The following is a 24,928-nucleotide window of genomic DNA, read 5'->3' on the forward strand; positions in this document are numbered from 1 at the left end:
ATGGTTTTGGAGCTCCATGTCTGGGGTCCGGCCTTCTCTCTGCCCTCAATCGAGGCGCAATGCCTCGCAACCATAGCCTACTTTTCTCTGGCCGTGCCCAAGGACGCGTGGGTGCTTGTCGCAAGCAGTGATCCTTCCGTGTCCCCAACCTGTAAGTATCCATGTCGCCGATCTGGGGTTTGTAGCGCAATGGACTAACTAAGCCTCCTTCCTGTCTGATTGGATGCTCAGGTGAATTACCCGCTCTACGAAATGGCTCGACATGGGTGAGCCGGTTCCGAAATATCGTGGACTATCTGCGACAATACTCGAATGGCGAGTGGGATTTGGATGGAGGGTTGAGCGGTCTGCAAAGGGCCGACAACATTGGGTACGTTTGTCTCATATTTGACTTTGACTATCGTCTAGGTGAGCGGAATGGTCATCTAACCGTACCTGTGACCAAAAAATCAGATTCTCATCCTTCATCGAATCCCGCGCCCATGCTCTCGTCGACCTCTCCCTCTACGTAACCAGTCAGAACTACTACAACCAGACCTCCCCCGCATACGGCTCCATCCTTCAGTGGCCAAACCAATGGATTCTCCCCCCAAAAATTCACGCTGCCGCAAAAGCCCGAACAGATCATCTCGGGCTCTCGTCACTGGATTTACAAGCCATTGAAGAACAACGCCAACGCGAACATTCGGCCGCCGTCGCAGCCGGCCAGATCCCTCCAAACCTCATCCGCCGGCCGCGTGATACCGTCACTAGTCTCCTGGGAAAGACTTCGCAACAGAACCAGTTCCGACTAGACGCCTTGACGGGGGAGCTCTTCGAGCCGCTGGAAGAAATCCTCGGTGATAAAGTTTATCTCCTCACGGGCGAGAGCGAAGGTCCATCTAGCTTAGACTGCTTGGCTGTTGCATACCTGTCCTTGGCTCTTGTCCCGGAACTATCTTTCTCATGGCTCCGCGATGCGATGAAGAGCAAGGCGCCACTGTTGACGGTATATACCGAGCGCATGCGCCAACGGTGCTACGGTCTCGGCGCCGAGGTGTCGCATGCGTATACCCCTGCCCCAAATAGCGGCTCGCCACTACCATGGCGTACACCGGAGCGTGCTCGTCTCACGACGTTGGGGAACACCCTCTTCAACGTCCTTGCCGACAACACGCCGATCCTCAAGGACATCCGCGCCCAGGATAGGCTGCGGGTAGCGGCGGAGTCGCCAGACTCGGGCCTTTCGGAGGACGATAGCCGGAAACTCTCTTCGCTTGCGAAGGGACAGAAGAAAGATATTCTGGTCAATATCGCATACGCTGTGGGTGGCATTGCCGCGTTGATCGGGTACATGGCGTACGAGGGATTTTTCTCGGCAGAAATAGGTGATGAATATGAAGAGGACGACGAGGTTGAGGATGATATGCTGGATATAGAGCCCGACTCACTTCAGGCACAGAATTTCCTGGCTGCGTTTTGATTGTTCAGTCCGTTGGTTGATTAATTGGCTGTATATGTATGAATAGAATACCTGATTGCTCTTCTTCACCCTCTACTCTGTGAATGATTCTACTACTACCTTCAACTACATACTATCTAATACTACCACTCGCCCACCTCCCACCAAACACAAGTCAACGCCGGAATTACTTATACCATAGATATTATATATGTACCAAACATCACAGATTTCAAAACAACGGCTCCATATATCTCCATCCCCCAATAAGGCTGTCAAATATCACAGATATACCCCTTCCAGGCTCACGATCCCTCATCAACCAGCACAAACTGCCATCACGCACCGATGCCTCACATAATACAGAAAAATACTAATACTAATACATACATAAAGTACCTACCTACACAAACACCCTAGGATCAACCCACCCAGCAATCAATCAATCAATCAATCACCCAAATAACCCTTGACAGTAGACTGAATTACACAACACTCTCTGACAGATCGATCTTCAGCCCAAAGAGACTCCGTATACTCAACACGTCACTTTCAACTCTAGATCCGGCCTGCTAGATGTAGATTAGATCAAGCGAACTCTTAACGGCGAGGATACCGATTGACCTGGGTATAGATATGATGCCAATTATAGAAAGGGGAGGATTGCTGACGTGAGGGTTATTTATAGATGGGCCGTTTTATCTTCCGTGTATGGGGAGGAATCTCTTTGTTGGGGGATTAGGGGAGGGGTTACTTGGGATTCCAGGGCGGAATTAGGGTTATTGTTGTTTAAGATGGGGGTGGTATGTGTCATGTACATTCCGACAGGAAGGTATGGAATGCTACGGGTGGAGTATGGACAACTTGCACGTAATTCTATCGTGATATGAAACTAAATCAATAGACAGTGAACAGTGGTATATGTATGTACATGGAAATGAATGCACTATCGTCAAGGCCGGATGGCGGTCACGGGGCGCAAGGACTTGAGGATGGAACCGGACATGCTGGTTTCGACGCTCAAGCACCATTACACGCCGTGTACAATGAAGAAAAAAACACCCCCAACCCCTAACCAATTTTGCAGAAGAAGACAAGTCATAGAAGGTGAAAAAAGGAAACTGACGGGGCACAGAAACAACGCTTAGTCCCAGTCAATGCTGACACGCAGACGGAGGGCACCTTCGATCCACTCGCCACCGATGCCGTCAACACCGGCCTCACGAGCAGTGTAGGCGTTGTCTACCAGCTTGGCAAGGTTGGAGATGGAAGAGCACTTCTGGTCGTCGTGGGTGCAGATCTTCATACCCTGGACTTCGAGACCGGCATTCTGGACCTGAATGGCAGACACGTCCCAGCCGGACCAGCCATTGTTGGAGGTGTTGCCGAAGTCGAATTCACCCCAGGTGCAGGCGTAGCCACCGAACTGGTCCACAGGAAGCGACTCACCCTTGGCAGCACCCCAGGCACCCTGAGAGTCTTCGTCGAAAGCAACATACTTGCTCTCACCGGGGTTGATCTTGAGGGTCAGGACAGCATTGCCGTACCAGCCAGTGAGCTTGAGATCGGGGCCCATCTTGTTCCAGAAGGCAACGGTCCAGGGCTCCTTCTCACTGCCGTCAATGCGGACAACATGCTTGTACTCACAGGCCTTGCTTTCGGGGACCTCGATGATGTTGCTGCCGTACGGCTTGCCAACATTGCCAATGTAGTTGATGTACTCTAGACCGTTGTTCTTGGTCTGCTCTCCGAAGCCCTCACGGGTGTACGAGCCACTGTCCGCATGCCACTCCTTGCAGGATCCGGGGGTGGTCACGGTAGGACCACTGCTGGCGCTAGGGGCAGCGGTGATGGAAACAACAGAAGAAGCCGAGGAGGAAGCTGTAGTGGGAGTGGAACCGGAGCCGGAGCCGGAGGTAGCGGTGGCGTGGCCGGTCCACTCGTTGATCCAGGACTGCCAGACACCGTTGATGTTGGCATAGACCATATCACCGACCGCGCGCTTCTCGTCGTGCTGCAGGTGGTGATGAGTATGACGGCGCTCATGGCCGTGCATACGGGCGACGGCGGAACCGGCCGTCAACGCCGTGAGCAGGAGCATTGAGTTCTTGAGCTGCATGGTGATAAATTGCGTTGGATTTTCACAGGTAACCAAGGTTATGTACGGAAGATGTGGGTATCACAGTAGGTATATGTCGCAGAACGACAACCCAGGGAACGCAAACAAGATCAAGGAATGTGTGTTGGGTAGATCCAAGGAATGTCTCGAGCAACCAGAGGCTCTATAAAACAAGAATAACGAAAGGAGCGTATTTGCGAACCCGGAGGGAAGGGAAGGAATCGTGATAGAGAAGAGAAAGAGAAAGAGAGAGGGGGAGAGAGATAGAAATAAAGAGATCAGGAAGCGACCGGGGGGGGAGGGAAGGTTCAGTGTAATAATACTTTTGAGTGCGAGGCCACCATGAATGGGTTCATTTAATGAAAAGGGGGCCGATCAGGGGACACGAGAAGTGTTGCCGTTACTCATTGGCTGGGTCGAGGCATCGGTACCTGAGCTTCCCCGTTGGCCTTGTTTTTCAGGGTCTCCATTGGTGCAGAAGACCCTGAAGGGTCCACTGCCCACGGCGGTCGAGACTCAAGTCCCTTGGAACGGCCGCCGGGTTGATCACACCTTGACCGTGGTTACCATACGGTACCTATACTTGGGTTCCCGTACCTGACGAACTCCTACTCAGCTTACTCCAGAGTACATTCCTTAGTTTCTGATTCTTCTTCTCAAGACAGGTTGTTTGACTATAGATCGAGAAACCTGGCCCATCTCACCCGTGGGTCATTCGACGTGTCCCCTGACGCTGATGTCACATCTCCATTCCGATCATCATGATTAGATTGATGGAATGCGCCCGCATTGTTATGAGATGACAAGTCGCCATGAATCCATGATGATGTGTTCCCCCATCGACTGCTGCTGTGTGATGGTTCCTGCATAAACGACAAAGCATCGGTCCAATTCCTCATCTTGCGATTGAAGTGCCTGACAACAACTGACCTGCCACGTTGGGAGTCCTCGAGATACCAAGTATATTCCTGATGAACTGTTCAGTCTGTCATTTTATTTTATACGAGGTACAGGAGACTCAACAACCAATGATACAGGTATATCACACTAACCTGTTCATTTTTTATATTCTTTTCTTTTCTTTCTTTCTTTCTTTCTCTCTCTCTCTCTCTCTCTCTCTCTCTCTCTTTTCTTTTTTCTTTTTTTTTTATAAAAAAAGTATTCTTTTCTCAACGCATGCCCATCTTCCGCTGTTCACCGCAATGTCAGGTACAGTATGTACTGTAAGTACATACTTGGCCAACAGTACTGAGTACTAGGTAGTACTACTAAGTAACGATGACTACCTGTTGATTGGTACGGTATTGCTCACGCCCCCACACGAAAGTACAGTTCTTGGTGGACTGGGCTCCCAGCACCTCATCTTGAATAATGAGGTACTCTCCAATAAAAGACCCATTCTTTTCCCGGGGATACTGTACCAACCCTTGTCGCAATTACAGCCTGCATTCCTTTCCCCTCTTCAAAGTCTCAACACCGTAGTCTCTATCAATGTAGGCAACACTGACAGAGACTCCGTAGACCCTTCCAGCCAGCGCCTAGCTACTGTCGTGGGTCAATAAGGGTCGGCACAACAGGATTCCGGGCTAACGAAGGAGTCAGATCCACACTGGTCGCCCGTGCCTGTGTCCAAGCCCACAACTGCCATTGCCACCAGTTAGGCCCAGGCAGTTGGCCTGTGAGGATACGAGCGGACGGTTCGCTAAAGCAGAAAATTCCTAGGACGCTTCTGGAATATGTGCCTACTACCCTCATTCGAAAATCTCGGCGCCATGCAAAATCGGAAATGACGAAGACGGACATCCGGGGTAAAATGGCAACTACACAAACTACACAATTGGGATATAAATAAACAATACTGTTGTGGGTTCGCGTTCCACGGTTGACGACGGAACCAAGCAAGGGCTGACCATGAAACCGGAGATTGCATCGACTGACCTGATCGCATGTCTGCAGCAGCTTTCCTCGCTCCAAATTTGAGCCGGGGATATTCTTAGGTTCACCCTTTTTGGTCCATCAATATACTGGCCGGCACCTACACGGACCAGGGACTCGTAAGCTGTCTTGGATGATCCCTGAAACCTTATGTCGGCAGTCGGCAAAGCAGAGATCATGTGATGCCCGCCAAGCTCATCACTTGGATTTAGAGTTATCCCCGATTCGTTCGACTTGCATACTGCGTACGGGGCAACGCCATGCGGAGTATCTACACTGCGCTTGAGCCTTGGGTGCTTTCATCCGTCGACAGACTGGCTCACTTTTCCCTTCAGAGGAAGATTGGGATGCCTTTTATGAGTATCAATAGCCTATCTATAACCTCGTCTCTAGCTTCTTGGCATAAAATGCGCACTGTTCATGACGGAGTCACGGAGCCCGTTAATCCCTACCAGGTACGGACCTGACAAGCTATCGGTCGTGACACAGCTTCATATAGTGATCTTGGCATCGCCTACAGCTCCATTTCATCCCGGACCAGGAGCGTCCTTGCCATTATCTGATAGTGAGGCACTCGCGATCATCGGTGAGCTCACTACTACCCACTGTCAAAGTCGCACAAGGCCAAACAAAGATCATACTCTATTTTACCTCTTCGAACCAGATTAGCACTGAGTATAATTACTACATCGTATGCTGGTGACGCGGCATCGTGACCAAAGACGAGATGCGCTACGTATACGGAGTAGTGCTGGAGCAATGCGCTCAGCCTAAGCATATTGGTCTCCCGCGCCCCTTGTCCGACGGGCACCGTGCATACTAATCCTGAAACATACGAAAGCTTTGCGAGACATGACAAAAAATTGGAGACCAAGGTATCATAATGCGAACACAAGCTCTGTATAGGATATCATGCAATACGGAGACACCGGTCGAGCTCCTCGTTATTTCTAGTTCAAGAGGATCATAGTCGATGCTGCTACTCATATGTTCGCAGCCGAGCCTCATTCACCATACAATGCGGCGTAACTCTTACTTCAGATCAACACCGCCTTCAAATGCTGCCCCTCCAGCCTCTGCATCGACTTTGATACTCTCATCTAGCCCGCAGACCCGGAACAACATCTGCGGAGTCATCTCCTTGGACAAGCCCGGGATACCGTCTGCCTTCAGTTTTTCCATTGCTTTGCGCATGGCTGCACAGGCGGGTCCCAGACCGGCGAACGGGAAGATGATGATACGGAATCCCATCTCCTTAGCCTCAGCTGCTGAGATCGACGGGGTCGCCCCATGCTCGACCATGTTCAGCAGCATCGGCCATGGAGCCAGCTCCTTCACCACCTGCCTTGCCATTTCTTTGGATGTAATTCCCTCGAGAAAACCTACGTCTGCGCCAGCGTCCCGCGCTGCTCGTAGACGTGCTACACTCTCCTCGTAACCGTGCGTCTGGAGGGAGTCTGTCCGGGCAATAACCACAATATCACTACCAATGCGCTGTCGTGCTTGCACCGCCGCACGAATGCGCGTCACATAGGTGTCCGTGTCCACAAGGATCTTCCCTCCCAGGTGCCCGCAGCGCTTTGTTTGCACTTGGTCCTCGATGTGGAAGGCTGCTACGCCAGAGCGGGAGTATTGTTCGGTCGTGCGGGCGACCATGATCGGACCACCGTACCCAGTGTCAGCGTCTGCGATGACGGGTGTAGTTGGCGAAAGATTTGAGAGCATTTCGGCGTTGGCGCGCATGTCATTCAGAGTGCAGATTCCCAGGTCGGCTTGTCCGTGCACAGAGGCGGCGGTACCAGCACCCGTCTATGAGAGTTAGAGAGGAAGTGGAGGGACTACCGAGCTTAATTTACCATGTACAGGGCGTCGAAGCCCACGGAGAGCGCAATCCGTGCAGAGAGGCCATCATATACACCGGGGGCGACAACGAACGAGTTTGGGTCTTCAAGAGTGCGTCGAAGACCAGTAGCTGCTGTTACCATCGGCATTGTGTGTGTGTGTGTGTGTGTGTGTATAGGGATTTAGTTGGGGATCAGGTGTAGGAGGTAGCCTGGAGTAGTAGTTGATGGAGACCAAGTTTAGGGATAGGTTGGGCAGTAACTATGCCCGGTCTAAAAGATTTAAAAGGTGACGGCCTGGATCCACCACTTCATATGCACTCGGAGGGAGTTACACCGGGTAACGGGGTCGGCAGTTAAGGGCGTTCTACAGTAGGAAACTCCCCGACAAGCTTTATTAAGCTATCGGGGTGGAAAAAGAAGGTGAGAATCGATGATATCAACCGGCGGTAGAAGCCGACATCGGGAACAGCTTAAGTAATTGAATGTTCGGGCGTAGCTCGGGATTTTCTTGGCATGCCGACGTCTGGGGATTTCTTCCGCTTATCGTATCGTCTTCTTCACCCTCTCTCGCCTTTGCTCCTCCACTTTTGCCGCCTCAGAATGTTCTGAGAATGCTCTCCTAGTGGGGCTCTTTTCTCGATACCTGACATCTCTGCTCGTTTCCCTACTCTTCCCGTCCTCTCTCTTCATTCCCAATTCACATCATGGCACGCTCTGCCATTGTCCAAGAATACGCCCCTCCCTCCTCCACGCCCACCCTCACCCTCGACCACAAGACCATCCATGAACGCCAACAAAATGGGATCGCCCGCCCCAAAGGCTACCGTGTCTCCTGGCATGCCAACCCAGCTGTCGAGCCGCACCATTTCGGTCAATCGCACCCGATGAAACCCTGGCGTCTGACTTTGACCAAACAACTCGTCATGGCCTACGGCATGCACCACGCGATGGACCTGTATCTCGCTCGCGAAGCGAGCTACGAAGAAATGGCCGAGTTTCACAAAACAGACTACTTAGACTTCCTTCGCCAGGTCATTCCCGGCGACATGGAGAACCCAGAGCAAGGCGAGAATATTGCGCGCTTCAACTTCGGCGACGACTGCCCCATCTTTGATGGTCTGTACAACTACTGCTCCCTGTACGCTGGCGGCTCCATCGACGCTGCTCGCAAGCTCTGCAACAACCAATCCGAAATCGCAATCAACTGGTCCGGCGGACTTCATCACGCCAAAAAGGCCGAGGCCAGCGGCTTCTGCTACGTAAATGACATCGTCCTCGGCATCCTACAGCTCCTCCGCCTGCACCCGCGCGTCATGTACATCGACATTGATGTGCACCACGGCGACGGCGTCGAGCAAGCTTTCTGGTCCACCGATCGCGTTCTGACCGTCTCCTTCCACAAATATGACAAAGACAATTTCTTTCCAGGCACCGGCGCCCTAGACAGCACCGGACCAACCCACCCACTGAACCCAGGCGCACACCACGCCGTCAACGTCCCCCTCCACGACGGCATTGACGACGAATCCTACATCCGTCTCTTCCGCGAGGTCGTCGGCTCCTGCATCTCAACCTACCAACCCGGCGCAATTGTCCTCCAATGCGGCGCCGACTCCCTCGGCTGCGACCGCCTCGGCTGCTTCAACCTCAACGTCGCCGCCCACGCGCCTGCGTCGCCTACGTCAAAACCTTCGGTCTCCCCCTCCTCGTCGTCGGCGGCGGCGGCTACACCCCCCGCAACGTCTCCCGCGCCTGGGCCCACGAAACCTCCATCCTCATCGACGCCCAGGATACCATCGACCCCAACATCCCCGAAACTGTCGCCTTCCGCAACCACTTCGGCCCAGATTATTCGCTCTTCCCGCCACTAAGCGAGATGCGCAAGCTCGAGAATAAGAACCCGCGCAGCTACCTGTCTGGTCTTGTCCAGTCCATCCACGAGCAGTTGCGGTATATGCAGGGCGCGCCCAGCGTGCAGATGAGTTTTATTCCGCCGGATATTCTGGGCCTGCGGGAGGATACGGAGAAGGAGATCGAGGAGCAGATGGAGCAGCAGGATGAGGCGCGGGAGGAGAACGAAGGCGGTGGGTCTGCGAGTAAGAATAGTCGACGACGGGAGTTGGAGAGGGGTGCTGGGCAGAGAGGGGAATTATTCTCTGCTTGATTCTCTTCTTTACTTTCCTTTTGGCGCGCCCTCTCTCTGTCTCTGTTGTCATCGAGTGTATGCATTTTGTCTCTTGGTGTTGGTGGTATCGGCGTTGATCGTGTCGGTTGTCTTGGTGGTTACTGTATGTGATACCAGTGGAGTTCAATGTACCATATTAATATTAAAGATCATATCGCATCCAATATACAACCTATTAGAATCATATCTAATCCGCTATGTACGGTTCGAAGGGAAATAGAACTCAATGTATTTGATTATATTGTGGAAGAGCATGACTGTAACTGCATATTAGGATAACCACTTCACATCACGATAGAAACTCGACAGATTATATGCTCCCATCCGCCCTTCTTATACTCCTATATGTATGCTGACCAACCAACCCTTTATTTTTTGCCATGTGATAGAATAATTATAAAGACAGAATATTCAATCGGGTATCCAGTAGAGGTTCGGTAAAGCACATCGGTCGAAACCTGGTTTTGAACATGGGCCTGGAGTCATAGGGTCCGACGATACTTCTGATGTACAGTCAAGTCAGTCACGTCCCTTCATTCGCTCCGTCACCATAGGCTAACCACGTTTGTAACTCCGGTTTGCGCTACCATTTCTTTTTTTGCTTCTCAAACTCCCCTTTTTTGTGTCATCTCATGAACCTTTCGAGACCTGGATTTGGTTCGAGATGCGGTGGTTAGATACTAAACCGCCGAGCTGCGAGTCACACGTATCCCCACGGAGATACGGTCACGGTTTAGCATCCACGAAGGTATCGACATCCGACGTTCGCGTGTCTTTTCGCTGCACCTCTTCGAGCTTTTCGCCCCCGGAGGAGGGCTGAGCTGCGCTCGGGACGGCGCCGTTGTGGTCAGGTGGAGCCGTCTCATACCCCTCTTTGTGAGGTGGGATTTGGTATTGAGAAGACTCGGTCTGACCTTCTAAGATCGGGGCAATGGATAAAATTTGCTTGGTGGCCAATTCGGGGTTGTGCGGATCACTGCGACTCGTGAGTTTGAACCCATTCCGCACGCCTGTGGAGAACTTACACTTGTGCGTTGATGATCCAGTCAAGATCTTCCTCGCCTTCGTCGGCGCCGCCAGGACCTCCCTGAACCCGACGGAAGAGTTTCGGATGCCATTCTACTCCGTCATTGGTCCGCTTGGCTGCTTCTTCTCGCTGGCGATCTTCAATCTTTGTCTTTTCATCCGTGGCTACCTCGTGATTCCGTTCCACGAGCGCCTTGACGGTAGTCTGCCACAACCGCTGCGACTCGCGCTCGCCCTGCTGTGCGATGGGCCGCACCTGCGGAGGAGTATGGGTGGCGGTGCTTGCATTGAACAGAACTTCTTTCTTGTGGGTCTGCGCCAGTTAGATATCCGTGGCTGGTAGATGCCTTTTTTGGTGGGGGGGGGGGGGGGGGGGAACAAGCATACCTGGACATCTGTAATGAACATCTCCTTGTTCCAATAGCCGGAAAGCTCGTAATATACCTGGCCGGTCTCGCTATTCTTGATCGTCCCCCCAATTTGGTTATAGGCGCCGGTGAAGTAGCCCTTGGTCTTGAACTCGATATCGGCAACCAGATTGTTCTCCGGGCATCTGACATAACTATGGTCGCCCAGCTCATATTTCATCTTTCCGATTAGAATATTCCGGGCGTACATATTCGGCTGAGTCAAGATGCTAGAATTGACGTCAGTAGCAGCGCCACAAATGGAGGCAGACATGGGCGAAACATACTATCGCTCGCCCTTGTCCTTGTTCGAACCGCGGCTCAAAAAGCGCAAAACGGCGATTCCCTCCATCATGCTTCCCGCCGAGTTGCCCAAGAACTTGCTGCGGGGGATCAGCGTCCCATCTATCCGGATACCGTGCTCGGGGGCCATGAAGAAATAGCTCGATTTGGGAGGGTGGTGGGAAGTTTGTTCGGCGATATAGTATCCGCGGGTTCCATCCGGATAATCCCAGTAGCCAGTGAAGGTTTCTCCCAGAATCGGGTTGAGCGGTTTCTTCACACCTCTGCCGTAGAGTGTTAGCGAAGGTTCCAGTTCACCCGTGTGATGGAGAGCCACAAGAGCAGACATACGGAGGCTTGATGTGCCAACCGCTCAAGTAGAACTTGACCACGGAGACGAAGCGTTCGAGGGGATCATCGACGGTGGGCATAGGCAGAAGGGTCTCCGGATGGGCCATGAAGCTAGTGACAAGGTAGAATTAGTTCTGATCAACGCAGCACCGACAGCGATAGCACATACTTGGTGATCCGCTCCAACATGGACCGTGGTTCTAGAATAAAGGTAGGCAGCACCACCCGACTCAGATCAGCTCCGGGGCGGAGCTGGCTGATAATGTGCGACAGGACTGAGAGGTCAGCTTTTAAGCTCCCTAGGAGATGTCACTGCAAGAGAGTTCTCTCTTGCTTTTGACAGCGGGGAGGATTTTTGTTCTTTTTTTTTTCCTTTTTTCTTTCTTTCTACGTACCATTACCCTGGTCGGGTTCGGTGTCATCATCCCCGGCCACAACATTGGGTTCATCCGTGGATGAACGGTTACCTGAGGAGTTGAAGAAGGAGCCCCAGTCAGCAGACATGGTGGGAGGGAGGGGAGAAGAGGTATAAGAAAAATGGTGGGATGCCAACTATATGGTGTTGAGGGGAGAAAGAAATGGACTACAAAAATTAAGGATGTATGTATGGCTGTATGTTATGTATGTATGGTGTAAAAGTATGGGGGGGAAGGAAGGGAGGGGGGGCTTGAGTAAGAGAGAGGGGATGACGTTTTTGAAGGTGGGAGGGAAATATAACAGAAAAATAAAAAAAAAGGCGGAAAGGTGACGTTTAAAGTCTGTAAAGTCAAATGTATGTAACTTACTCGTAGCAGGACTCGCCAACGACGACGGGCGGCGGATATGCGGCAGTATGGCCATGACTGCCTACTACCTAGTCACAAGTACAGTACAATGAACAATCTTGAAGAATGGAGTTCGAGAAAGTTCTTTGGTTTTGTCGCTTGGGGCAGAATAGAAGTAGTAAAACTCCGTTGTCGCGTTGGGATATTTTTAAGTTCGTATTCGTTCTCTTCTTCTGTTTTTGTTCCTTCTTTAATCAATTAAAAAAAAAAAAAAAAAATTGGGTGTTGTTGGACTGCAATTCAATCACCTGATATCAATCAGGTTCATAAATATTGAAAGACAAGGAACTACAACCCAGTTTTCTGTCCCTCGAAAATCCTTAACAATCAAAGGGAATTTGTATTCGAAAAGAAAAACGAGGAAGAGGAAATCGGTACCCGCTGAGGTGGGTTATGATTTATATAAGCTGCGGTGGATACTTGAGGAAAAAACGAGAAAGATGTGCTCTGAAAAAGGAATGCATGAATCTCAACAGAAGATCACCTCCCATTTCCCACCACTCCCCCGGATACCTACAGACATGCCGCCGTGATGGATGGATGGATGGATGTATGTATGTATGTATACGGTTTTTGTATGTACCCCTCTTTTGACTAAGAGTAGACCTAAACTGAAAGAAAGTCTTTTGCATACAGTACGGTTCCATCATTCATGGTCATAGACCTGTGGAATCATTGAGCCATAGAGAATTCCCCCTGGACACATGCTCAACCAGAGGAAGTTTTTCTCACCGATCCTCCGAGAGCTCCATCGATACTAGTAGTCTACTAGTACTACTGTTATTAGAGGGGCCGGAAGCACATCTTGGCAAGTGGGGATTACGTAGCCATTCAGAGTATCTTATCGTCTTCGGAGGTTGTTCGATGAACGTTCCATTTCCATGACTCCAGTAATTTACGGAGTACTTCGGGTTTGCAGTACTGGTGCTGTACATCCAGCCATTCTATACAGTCAATCCTTCGAGTCGCGCGGTCTTGGATTATTGACTCTATCTTATCAACTTCTATCCCAGATAACCTAGAGCTAGTCATCTGGGGGGAAAGAAAGAAAAAGAAGAAAGAAAGAAAGAAAGAAAAATATAGAAAAAACAAAAAAACCATGACCATGGACGGCACTAAGACGAAAACAAGCATAATTTATGTGACCCGAAACATATCCAATCCAAATCAGCGCCAAAGTAGAAAAAAGACGGCGGGATCTCTCGCGCTTTGAAGCAGCAACAGTCGAGTACCTCCAGGCTCCTCCTTCTACTACTACTACCCCTAAACAACCCTCACGTCCTTGCAACCATCGGTACATCTCCTCCAGTGATTTCCTTCAGGAATCCCGGATCCGGTTTATATAACATGACATGAAAGTGTTCTACCGCATGCACTGACTTGAGAGACTTCCAGTTCTTGAACCAGATGACCTGCAATGATGGTCAGTCGTCACTTGACCATGGGACGCAATCACGAAGGCAGCAGACATCATATCCACCTCACGCACGGGATACATACTTTCTCTGATGGTACTCGCGAACAAAACGTCTTCTTCACATAGTTATCAATCTCCTGTCTGGCCCGCGGCGTCAGATCGTCGGTCACTGGGTCATCTTCCAGCTCGAACTTGGTCCACACCACTAAATGGATGATACCTTTCTCGATTCCGTACGGCCAGTCGTTGTACAGAATTCGAATATCCTCTACAAACACTATCAGCGACTTGGTCCAGACATCCGTATCCCGCGAGATTGGACATGAACTCACCGTCAAACTCAAACGGGCGCCCTCTGGGCTTGAGGTCGTCAGGACTGCCTTCCCCCCAGCGTAGTCGTTCCCTTACAACAAACCGCATGACTGACCCATACTCGGCGACAATCCAATCCTTATATTCGAGATACTTTCTCAAATCACTGGGCAGGCGTTGGAAGCGATCGATTTGATTGGTACCTAGATCCTTAGCTGCGGTCCCGAACTATCCCCTACACACATTGTCGAACACTTACGGATAATCTCCTTCACTAGTTCCCACCCTTGCCTCTCATATTGTTCGTCAGGAGTCGACAGTATTTGGATATTCTTCTCACAGATATTAAGGAGAAAGCTTGGGCACTCAGCCGGGCATCTGTCAGGAGGGACGTTGACCAGCCAATACGGCAAGGATTCGCCCGACAGGTTGGGAGTAGGGCGCGAGAGCGTCGCAGCAGCCCTCACATCGGGCGCTTCCAACTTTCTATCGAGGAAAGTCAAAGCTGCGGCAGAAGCAGAAGGTCTAAGCGTGGTCGCCATGACGGACATACAAGATCCACTAAACAGTGTAGAACAACCTCTCGTAGATAGAAAATGGATAGGGTATTGTGTGGGAACAGTGGGAGCATCCCTTAAACCGAGGAAAGGAGACGTGATTTGATTACCCCATACCCTAATAACGGTCGAGGATTGCTTCCGGATGCGTGGCAGCCGACGGTTTCGATGATCGTCGTTCTATGACCCACGCCCCGGAACCATTCAAGAAGGGATTGTCGGCTTACGGCTGCTACATGCCCTTGTTTCATGATGGGCAAATCAGAGATCTCATCCTAGCTGGGGATTCTTCTACTGTGATCGGTGGTGGCCCTTCGCTAGTTGGAGTTGGTTATCGCCATTAAAGGGATGCGCGGACATACGTCACAGTGGAGACCTGTCATGCCGGAGCTTCATATCGAATAACATCTAGGGATATTGGTCCAAATTGGTATGATATCAGATTCTATTCGAGGCCAAGTCCCTCGGATCATTGTCAGGTAATATCTTTATGTGACTAGTAGTCTATTGCATCGATCATTGTCGCTAGAAGAATTGTGGCGTCGGGGCCGTTGCATTCGTGGCCCTCGTTAAGGTACACCGTTTGTCCTTATCTACTACAGTATCAATCAAATCCGGGATATACATTGCATTAGTCTGTAGGACATGTCGAAAGCTGCAACTCCATCTCAAACTGAACTATTTAGATTGATATTGAAATCGTCGCTCAGTTCGGGTGACAAACCTTCTATGACCAGGTCAGCAAGAAGCACACCGCCATCCAACAAAACAATGATTCAGAAAGAGTCCACCCTGGTCAGTCACATTTGAACGATTACGATATGAGAGCTCAGATTGCCAGACCGGAAATCTCAGGGCCATTGGATTGAATAATGGATACGCCCGCCTCCCTCAACTCCCGCTTGGCCTCGTCCCAACCCGAACCTGGCACGACACAGCGAGTGGCATCCTCAACCACGTAACTCTTAAAGCCTACCCTCGCGGCATCAATAGCTGTATGCTTGACGCAGTAGTCGCCCGCCAACCCGACCACGAAGACGTCCGTGACGCCCTTACTAGCCAGGAAGTCCTTGAGATCGGCATCAACCGATTGAGCCGTGATAGAAGGATCAACATTCCCAAAAGCATCGGCAAAAGCAGAGTACATTTCCACCTGACTGTGCTGACCTTTCTTCACATATAAGTCGATGTTACTGGTATTAATCTCAGGGATAATTCCAGCGCCCTTGGTTTTCTCAATACAGTGCGCCGGCCACAGGCTCTGTGGTTTGGTTTCCTGTGTTTTCCCCGGTGCTGGGTTGTTCACCGTGATCACACTCTCAAAAGGGCGGTTGTTGGGAGGGGGATGGCTGCTGGCAAAGGAGATATGGTCTGCTGGGTGGTAATCTTGTGTGGCCACCCGTACCGCGAACCCCCGAAGTGCCAGCAAATCGTTTATAATAGGTGCGATGGTGCGCCCTTCCTGGACTAGAAGAACTCCGTGCTGTTGGAAATCAGTGTCAGACATTCTAGGTAATAGGATGTAGAATTTGAAGGCGACCCACGGGTGGACAGAAGTCCTCTTGCATGTCAACCACGAGTAAGGCTGCCTTCATCTTGAGTTCTTGCCCTTCCTTCTCTTTCACTAGTTTGTTCTGGAACAGCTGACCCGGTGTTTGGGTTCTCTTGTAGTTACTGAGTGGGAGGTTTACCGGTCAGGCTACGATAGAACGCAAGGAAGCTCCTGGTGCAATTCCGGGTGACATTTTCTACTGAGGTTCACTTTGGTTACCCCTCAGTGTGCAACGCCTTGCAAACATTCTTTATCTGGTATCTACGCATGGTGCTAGTAGTATATGGACTACGTAATTGTATAGTCCAATGGGCTTCCTTTCATATGTCACAACTACAAATTAGAAAAGCATTTGCAGATCAAGTGGTGAAACCCACCATGCTCTCTGCCAGAGAACGTCCTCGACCCCACACCTTCCTTGAGGCACGGTAGTATTGATACCTGAGGAAGCCTCGGGAAAAGCTAGTGATGACTAAGCACGCGTGACCACAAAAGCTTCGACGCGGATGCAAAATACTCGCAAAGTTCTTCTCTCCTGTTTATCCCCCAGGGCTGCGGCCCTTGCTCAACACAAATGCAGCCGCAGAATTATAGTTAATAGATCTAGTTGCAGATAATGCGACGACCCTCTAAGGTACGGACACTCTTCTTTTCTTTCGCCCGCCTTCTTATTCCCATTACATGATGATCTCTATTATTGGAGCTGTCCGAGAACATTATGCGGACAAACCTATTTATACGCTTTTCATCTTTCTGAAATTAATGGAATTTGCTTTCTGTTGCCGTTGCTCACCGAATTGCTTTTGTGTGACGTTGCTAATGCCGCGTAGTCGTTGCAGGGACCTACGAGTGAACACATCTTCCAGCCTCCTTGATTCTTACTGAACCCTTCCCCTTCCTCATCACACATACACACTTATTCTTCGGTTGGTCTGCATATAATTCTTTGCAACATGGTCTATGATCCACGATTAGCCAGTGCGGGCACTGCAACTCCGGATCCCCCGCCTCCTCCCCCTCCCCCTCCTGAGTCTGCCATGGCAGCACCAACAGAAACCGAGTCTTCAGACGGGACTGCAGCCGGTCCCTCCCCGGAGCAGCAGTCAGACTCTTACAAACTTAGATTTTGCACGGTGTGCGCATCGAACCAAAACCGTTCGATGGAAGCCCATCTCCGTCTATCTACTGCACCGTCTCCCTTCCCTGTTATCTCCTTCGGGACGGGCTCCCTGGTCCGTCTGCCAGGCCCGTCCATTACGCAACCTAATGTGTACAATTTCAATACCACCTCGTATTCTCAAATGTACGAGGAATTGTTCTCCAAGGACGAGAGGCTCTATCGTAACAATGGGCTTTTAAACATGCTCGAACGCAACCGGAACCTGAAATGGGGCCCGGAGCGCTTCCAAGACTGGGTCCCAGGTATGCCCCGCGTGGACCACGTCTCCAAAGGCGACAAAGGTGCCTTGGGGACCGAGGGCGGTGTGGTCGATGTCATTATCACCTGTGAGGAGCGGTGCTGGGATGCCGTTGTTGACGATCTCATGAATAAAGGATCGCTCCTCAACCGACCCGTCCATGTATTCAATGTCGATATTAAAGATAACCACGAGGAAGCTCTGGTCGGAGGAAAGGCCATTCTCGACCTAGCTAATCGGCTCAACGAGGCTGCCATCCAGGAACGCAAAGCAAGTAATCCTGAAGGCTGGGAAAACGGAACCGGTGAGGCTCGGAGGAGTTTCGATGAGAAGGTCCCGGAAATTCTTGCGGCTTGGCAGGAGAAGTGGCCGAATTTGCCGGCACTGTGGACTCTGGCTTGGCTCTAGCTGTTAGAAGTTTATAAACTCTAATTTACATGTTAGTGCATCTGTTTACAGGATATCTATACCCCCCTTTTTTTTGAGAAATTCTATGCACACGATGGATGAAGTTCCGTCAGGGTCAACGAACATCGGCTCTCGTTGGCTAAGTAGTAATCTAGCTTTGGGCCCCTTTCGTGTTTCGTTCTCCGAGACTAGCAATAGAAACTTGACCTCTATTTTTTCTATCTGTTCTACAATTAAGCGTATCATCTATTTGCATTATCGCACGTGTTTGTTTCTTCCGGATACTCTACATTCTATATCCTTATAGGCAAGACTCCGAGGCGTTGAAATGACCAAGCCAAAGATCAGCCTTAACACCAGTAACGAGATGAACTGTAATGGTCGATATTGACAGAGTGAACTTTCCTGAACATAGTTCATGTGGATAGAATAACCATGTACTTCAACTGCCAACCCCTGAAAGCATTTCCTTACTAATAAAGCAAAAAATAAACAAAAATAATTGGATTGGTGAGTGGCCCTCAGATTAGCTCTCTGGTTCTCATCGGTTTCCAGGCTGTTGTGAACCGTGTTTGCACACGTAATTGCCGGATACCATACAACTTTGGCTTTTGGTTTCACCTCGTCACCGGGCTTGCAATCATGGACATATGAACTCCTTGAAGAAAGAAAAGGGGGAAGGAAAACAGATAAAAAAACAAACAGCATTTATCTGTTAGATAGCAAAGTAGCTCATGTCAAGAGTCAATAAGAAGAGTCATTTCTTTTCTGTCTCTCTTTTTGGCCATGTTGTATGTGAGATAACTGGTTATACGGTGCGAGGGGAGTTAAGATATATGCGTTGGTATGCTGGGGTGGGTTAATCGAAGCTGGAAGGAGAGCAATCTCGAGGATAACAAATGTAGAGATAATGTCAGTAACCCGAAAGAATCCTTTCGGTGCCCGTAGTCGAGCAAATAACGACTCTTCAAAAATGAAGATAAAAGTGCGCAAGCACAGCCCAGCTTCTAGATTTTGAGCATTGAAAAATATAGGATATGAGCTTTGGAAGATATATTGTGTTCAACCGTGCGAACGCAACGCGACATCGCCACAGGTACGCGAGAGACTTGCTTTTGGTAATCCCTTAGATCTCTGTTCATGTCTCAATCACCCACACTGCAGCATGATGTCTTCTTCCATTCGGCAGTGCGAAGGATAAAGTCCATCGCCTTGTATCGTGCGATACGCAGGTGTCATGAAAAGCTCTAGTGAAGGGTTATCGTCATCGGGATTACGAAAAGTAGTCATTCTAAGATCTATACGCGTTTGAGTCAATAGAAACACTCGAAATTAGAATAAAGACACGTAAGTAACTCACCTGGTTTGCCAGCCAGATTTAGATAACCAACTTGCTGAGGGGGAGAGAGAACGGAGATTAGTTGTTTTTTGTTCTAGAACTCATCAAGTGAGTGCACGTGACCGTATAGTGACCGCCGGCGAGACTCCGAGAAATTCTATGGCATTACGTATGAGGCATAGGCACTCTATCTTGGAAAATCGCAATGGTAAGCACTTCTTGACCCTGAAAGGATTTCTCCCAGAACTATTCATTTTTAAAATCTATGCGCATTGATCTGACAACTCCTAGATCGTTTGAGCTGTTCATTGACGTTTGTCCCCCGCGTTCTCAAGTCAGAAATCACATAGAATCGCCAGAGATAGATTATTGAAATGTCTTCTTGGATACAGCGGCACGCTGGCTCCCAGCAGACACAGCTTGCCGCTACAGCCGTACTCTCGGGGGCCGCTGTCGCAGGAGCTATCTTTGGGTACCAAGCGCTCAAAAGGAAAGAAGCCGTCAAGGAACTGAAAGCCTCTATTCCTAATATCGATGAGAAACATATTGCTGGGAAGGTACTCGGTTTGCACTATATACGGTACGCTCTTCATTGCTAACTCTGCATGCAGCTTACCAAATTCGGCGGCGCAGACCCTGTACAACAATTGAGCAAGGAAGATGAGCGCAGTGCGGCGCTTGCGCGCAGAGCGCAGATGGGAGACTACGACGACGGTAAATACATATATCTCGTGGAAATTGTCTCGACTTGTTAGCTGACTATTGATTTTGCTTAGAGCTTATCCTTGAACAACTTGCCCGTAATCGTGTCTTCCTTACCGACGAGGGTCTTGAGAAGCTTCGTTCATCATTCATAATCGTTGTGGGATGTGGAGGTGTCGGATCGCATGCTGCAGCCTCCCTTTCCCGGTCGGGTGTTTCTAAAATTCGACTGATTGATTTTGACCAAGTCACATTATCCTCTCTAAACCGACATGCTCTCGCGACGCTTGCCGACGTCGGTACGCCGAAGGTGCACTGCATCCGCAAACGGCTGGAACAAATTACACCATGGACCAAGTTTGACTGTCGAAATGAACTCTTCAGCGGATCAGTTGCCGATGATTTACTTGCTCCGTGGTCGATGGACGATAGCGACAAGGGGCGAAAGCCAGATTACGTGCTGGACTGTATCGATAATATTACCTCAAAAGTCGAGCTGCTCCATTACTGCCATTCAAACTCTATTCCTGTGATTTCCTCTATGGGCGCAGGGTGCAAGTCCGACCCTACGTGCGTTACAGTGGGTGATATCTCGACTAGCACGGACGACCCTCTCTCGCGCAGCACTCGCCGACGTCTTAAGATCCTCGGAGTAAGCACTGGTATTCCGGTAGTATTCTCGACGGAGAAGCCCGGCCCAGGCAAGGCTAGTCTTTTGCCACTTGCAGAGGAAGAATTCAATAAGGGCCAGGTTGGCGAGCTCAGCGTTCTGCCGGATTTCCGCGCACGAATCTTACCTGTTCTTGGAACCATGCCTGCAGTCTTTGGATACACTGTGGCAAATCATGTCATCTGCGACATTGCAGGCTACCCAAGAGACTACAGCATTGCCAGAAAGGGCAAGGATAAGATATATGACTCGGTCCAGACGGCTACCCAGGGCTTCATGGAACGGTTGGCGAGAGTTGAGGTTGGTCAACATGTCATTGGCCTTCGTCTTCCAATCACCAAGGATGATGTCGTTTTCCTTGTGGACGAAATCTGGCGAGGAAAGAGTGCTATCACCGGCCTTCCTGGCCGACTCATTCTCGTTCCATGGGAGCGGCCAGCTCGCGGCTTTGTGCCTGACCCTGAGTGGGAGAAGGAAGGACAGAAGTTCCTTCCGTTCGAGCTGAAGGACCTTGTGTGTATGACTAAGGAGGAGAGCGCCAAGCATGAGAAGGAAGTTCTTCTGGGTGATAAGAAGCCAGAAGACTTGTACGACGAGAAAACCATTCAAAGAGTCAAGGCGCGAATGGAGGAGGCAGGATTCTACGAGAAATACCGGTAGATGACTTTTCAATTTTGTAACATAAAAAAAAATTATGATGAAGCATGATGTTTACTGTATTTGACGTTGTACAGAAACACTCCAAGTTCCCGAGGAACATATGGATTGGTTTTTTCTGGAACAGGTTGAAAGCTTGAGCACGCCTGGAGCTCTCTACCTGGGCAATTTGAGCCGAACCCTTGAGCAGGGTTACCTGCAGTAGATTAACAGAGGGTGACTGGTTCAGTCTTCACTGTTGATTTTCTATGTCTGTTTCTATTACTCGAAGAACGGTGAAGAGAGTGTTGTGTAATTGATTGGTTTGTTCTGGCCATTCTATGTGCTGAGTTCCCTCACAGATTACTAGTAATCTTTACCACAGGTGGTAAGCAGACAACAAGTCATTGACGAATAGTGCTGAAGGTAGTGCGACAGGGACATGCATTGTGCGACACAACACTCCACCGAGGGAGTTGTTAAAATGCAAAGACAGTGACAAGACAACATCAATATCCTGGCCTTCATGTGACCCACTCCATGGATCCAGAGTCTCCTAGTCAAAAGGGAAACTGACTATACGATGGACTACAAAGGAAGGGATGGCAATGGTCTGAGACAAGATATGGAATTCCTAGCCAATAGCAAGAGTGTAGATATCTAGCAATTTGTCGTCCAGATACTATTAGAGATGGGTGCTCTGGAACTAGCGATTGTGTCCTTAAACTAGTGGTATCTGGAGTTCGGTTATCCATGATACAAAACAATGTCAACAGCAATGGAATGTTGCTATGAAAAGAATATGCGCTTCTTGAAGAATAGTGATGAAAACTCCCCATGCCAATGATACCAAATTCTTGCTGATTCGAACACCATTAATCCGCCGTAAAGCCGTTAATTCACGAGGCCCCTATCCAAACACCGTGCATATTGCACATATTTTTAAAACAAAAATGACCATAAAACAGCAGTGCATCGACAACGGGACCATAGTCCTGATGTTCCATTTTACATGGAAGGTTGGTCAGGCTTGCACATAAAATCATCCCAACCATCCAGTCCAAACTGCGCATTTGGATTGGCCTCAAGCTGCGGCTGGATATTCTCGTAGCCCATGAAGGTTGGGTTGTACATTGGGTCGGTCAGAAAATCCATGGGATTCTGTTCGAACATACTGGGCACATCGCCAAATGCGCCGCTCACTAACAACAAGTTCTCATCGGTTTTTGCCTGCATGTACGGCTCAAAGGAAAACATTGAGTTGTCGGGGAATGGATTGATGGGATCATAAGGTGAATGATGGCTTCCAGAAGGTGGTGTGAGAAACTCGCTCGATCCGGAGGCCGGGCTTCCAATACCAGGCACATGGGGTTGATTCAAGTCGAAATTCGCGCTAGACGGGAATCCCTGAGCATCATTCATGTTATGGTAGGGAGAACCGCCAAGCGAAGTGGGACTGTTCGAGAACAGTTGGAAGTCCTCGGTCTGGGTTGGAACGGGAGGGTCGGCGAAGGAGAAGGGTATTGCCTCAGGGAAAGCCATAGGAGGCTCACTAGGGGAAACCGTGGGGCCTGTCGTGGGTGTAGAGAAATCGCCCGTCGGGTTGGAGGCAGCAGGAGATGGGATACCGCTGGACTGGGGAGTGGGTTGAGCGGACCCTTGATTGATAGGCTTGTTCTTGCCGTTATTCTTCGTCCGTTCATACACCCAGCCGTGCGTCTTCTCCATATGTTGCTTGCAATTGCTCTCCCTCTTAGATGCGTAGGTGCAGCCAGGCTGATGGCATCTGAACAAGCGGGGGTTCTTGCAGTGCTTGTCATTGTAATGACGCTCCGTCTCCTTCTCGGTCGGGAAACCCAATTCAAAATACTTGCAACCCCTTTCAGGGCACTTGTAAGGACGCGAGTGGGTCTTCTCGTGTTTACTGCTACTTGTTAGCATGTATATGTTGGATGAGAGTATAGCACTTACGTAAGATCACATGGTCGCTTCAAGACCTTGTCGCAGAACTGACACTTCTGGTTGATATCCATCGGGGGAGCATTCTTCTTGCGGCGGGCCATGGACCGTTCAACTCCCTCATCAACCGTTTCAACACTTAAGGTACGCTTGAAGGTTGGGATGGTGTGTTCGTCGTACGGCTTCCCCGTCTGCATGGAAATGGACTTGCCATCCTTGTGCATGACAAGCTCAGCGGGCCGTCCAGTTTCGGACATGCCGCCCTCAAGAGTAAGTCGGGGCTCACTATTGCTGAAATCAGCCATCATCTTCTAGAAGCAAAGGACATGAACATACATGGACTTGATGGCCTTCTCGCCGTTGGTTGCTGATTCTTGTCGGGACCGCGTTGCGTCCCGAATCCTCGCGAAGCGGTTGATCTGGGTAATGAGGTCGAGGAAGTAATTGTTCGAATATGGCACATCGTTGGGCAAGGCCAAATCCCTGCCCCGAAGGTAACCGGAAGTCTCGTGAAGGCAATGAATCGTGAATCGGCAGAATGAGTACCAGGCTGCAGTCGGCGCCTTCACGTCCTATAGGAGATATAAGCGATGCTCAAGGGGTTACAATGGCGGTCAACTTACAGGAGTTGAAAAGAGAAGGGTCTTTTCGACGTCACGCAAACACTTGAGCTGGTCTTTTTCGATCTGCTGATGGGCGCATCGGACAAGAGGGTGGAATAGCTGAAACTTGTCCTTCATAAGCAGGGGGAAAAGAATACGGCCCTGTATCTCAACGCGTGCAGTAGCAGACAATTTGTGTCCAACGCTAGCTTGGCACACTTGGCCAGCTGTCACTGTCGGGGAGTTAGCCCATAGCGGACGAAAAATGACTTGTCACCACGTACCGTTACCCTTTGTAGATGGCATGGTTTCGATGCTGCCAATAGAACTGCCCAGGCCACTGTCGGATGTATGGTGATTCACTCTTCGAATCTTCTTGCGGGATTCTTTGGGTTCCTGTGGTGTAGGTTCAGATTGCTTGGTAGAATCGTCTTTTGAAGCACGGGGTTTAACGTGTGTCCTCAAGATACTTCTAGGAACAGGGAGCTCGTCTTGGGGTTCCGATGAGTCGCGCGTTGAAAGAGAATCAAGGTCAAAGCGGTTAAGAATATGGGCCATACGCCGCTGACCGGCAGCTATGGCTTCCAAGGCTTTAGGGCACGTAGGGGAGCGGCGTGGTAACAGTTTTAGATCTAGTACTGGATCACGATCGGACCGGGGCCGGTTGGAAGAGTGGAAAGTTTCGCCTTTGATCAAGCGCAGATTCGACGGGAGCGGTGACGAGTCACTCGAGAGCGAGGGAGGGGGGCGATTAAGTACTCGACGTCGAGGATGACGCCGGTCTGATTCATCAACAGGCTGAGCGGAAGACATGGTTTATGAGACGCTCAAAGCGATGACCGTCGATGTTTAGTAGTCTAGCGATCCATGAATAAGTAGCCATTCTATAGGTCACTACCGACAGCATAGTGCGAAAAGGCGCGAAAGGGGAAGAAGACGAAG

At 50.1% G+C, this 24,928-nt stretch overlaps 10 protein-coding genes across 10 annotated transcripts; 4 read left to right on the top strand and 6 right to left on the bottom strand.

Moving 5' to 3' along the window:
* ABOM_008529 (metaxin) lies at positions 1-1,462 on the top strand (the record flags this gene model as incomplete). Its single annotated transcript, XM_022535658.1, has 3 exons — positions 1-151; positions 232-370; positions 454-1,462. The coding sequence occupies 3 exons, from the start codon at positions 1-3 to the stop codon at positions 1,460-1,462; spliced, it is 1,299 nt and encodes a 432-aa protein (XP_022387383.1).
* A 1,123-nt stretch (positions 1,463-2,585) lies between these two features.
* On the bottom strand, positions 2,586-3,560 carry aspf4 (allergen Asp F4; the record flags this gene model as incomplete). Its single annotated transcript, XM_022535659.1, has 1 exon — positions 2,586-3,560. One exon carries the CDS (start codon positions 3,558-3,560, stop codon positions 2,586-2,588), a length of 975 nt encoding a protein of 324 aa, XP_022387366.1.
* Positions 3,561-6,527: 2,967 nt separating this feature from the next.
* On the bottom strand, positions 6,528-7,486 carry ABOM_008531 (isocitrate lyase/PEP mutase family protein; the record flags this gene model as incomplete). Its single annotated transcript, XM_022535660.1, has 2 exons — positions 6,528-7,304; positions 7,352-7,486. The coding sequence occupies 2 exons, from the start codon at positions 7,484-7,486 to the stop codon at positions 6,528-6,530; spliced, it is 912 nt and encodes a 303-aa protein (XP_022387354.1).
* Positions 7,487-8,043: 557 nt separating this feature from the next.
* Positions 8,044-9,503, top strand: hosA (histone deacetylase HOS2; the record flags this gene model as incomplete). Its single annotated transcript, XM_022535661.1, has 2 exons — positions 8,044-9,033; positions 9,129-9,503. 2 exons carry the CDS (start codon positions 8,044-8,046, stop codon positions 9,501-9,503), a joined length of 1,365 nt encoding a protein of 454 aa, XP_022387353.1.
* A 747-nt stretch (positions 9,504-10,250) lies between these two features.
* On the bottom strand, positions 10,251-12,094 carry ABOM_008533 (OSBP family protein; the record flags this gene model as incomplete). Its single annotated transcript, XM_022535662.1, has 7 exons — positions 10,251-10,500; positions 10,550-10,863; positions 10,938-11,187; positions 11,245-11,523; positions 11,591-11,701; positions 11,760-11,865; positions 11,986-12,094. 7 exons carry the CDS (start codon positions 12,092-12,094, stop codon positions 10,251-10,253), a joined length of 1,419 nt encoding a protein of 472 aa, XP_022387352.1.
* A 1,594-nt stretch (positions 12,095-13,688) lies between these two features.
* Positions 13,689-14,685, bottom strand: ABOM_008534 (GIG1 family protein; the record flags this gene model as incomplete). The annotated part of the gene is made up of 4 exons (XM_022535663.1): positions 13,689-13,826; positions 13,915-14,099; positions 14,164-14,346; positions 14,403-14,685. The coding sequence occupies 4 exons, from the start codon at positions 14,683-14,685 to the stop codon at positions 13,689-13,691; spliced, it is 789 nt and encodes a 262-aa protein (XP_022387356.1).
* An 844-nt stretch (positions 14,686-15,529) lies between these two features.
* Positions 15,530-16,295, bottom strand: ABOM_008535 (nicotinamidase; the record flags this gene model as incomplete). Its single annotated transcript, XM_022535664.1, has 2 exons — positions 15,530-16,183; positions 16,245-16,295. 2 exons carry the CDS (start codon positions 16,293-16,295, stop codon positions 15,530-15,532), a joined length of 705 nt encoding a protein of 234 aa, XP_022387355.1.
* Positions 16,296-17,205: 910 nt separating this feature from the next.
* Positions 17,206-18,078, top strand: ssuA (RNA polymerase II subunit A C-terminal domain phosphatase; the record flags this gene model as incomplete). The annotated part of the gene is made up of 1 exon (XM_022535665.1): positions 17,206-18,078. One exon carries the CDS (start codon positions 17,206-17,208, stop codon positions 18,076-18,078), a length of 873 nt encoding a protein of 290 aa, XP_022387377.1.
* A 1,713-nt stretch (positions 18,079-19,791) lies between these two features.
* Positions 19,792-21,449, top strand: ABOM_008537 (tRNA threonylcarbamoyladenosine dehydratase; the record flags this gene model as incomplete). The annotated part of the gene is made up of 3 exons (XM_022535666.1): positions 19,792-19,974; positions 20,029-20,131; positions 20,194-21,449. 3 exons carry the CDS (start codon positions 19,792-19,794, stop codon positions 21,447-21,449), a joined length of 1,542 nt encoding a protein of 513 aa, XP_022387367.1.
* Positions 21,450-22,433: 984 nt separating this feature from the next.
* ace1 (putative C2H2 transcription factor (Ace1)) lies at positions 22,434-24,799 on the bottom strand (the record flags this gene model as incomplete). Its single annotated transcript, XM_022535667.1, has 5 exons — positions 22,434-23,349; positions 23,397-23,669; positions 23,721-23,956; positions 24,008-24,219; positions 24,271-24,799. 5 exons carry the CDS (start codon positions 24,797-24,799, stop codon positions 22,434-22,436), a joined length of 2,166 nt encoding a protein of 721 aa, XP_022387378.1.
* Positions 24,800-24,928: the final 129 nt, after the last annotated feature.

This window comes from Aspergillus bombycis (genome assembly GCF_001792695.1).
Source record: "Aspergillus bombycis strain NRRL26010 chromosome Unknown contig00067, whole genome shotgun sequence".
In the NCBI taxonomy this organism is placed as follows: domain Eukaryota; kingdom Fungi; phylum Ascomycota; class Eurotiomycetes; order Eurotiales; family Aspergillaceae; genus Aspergillus; species Aspergillus bombycis.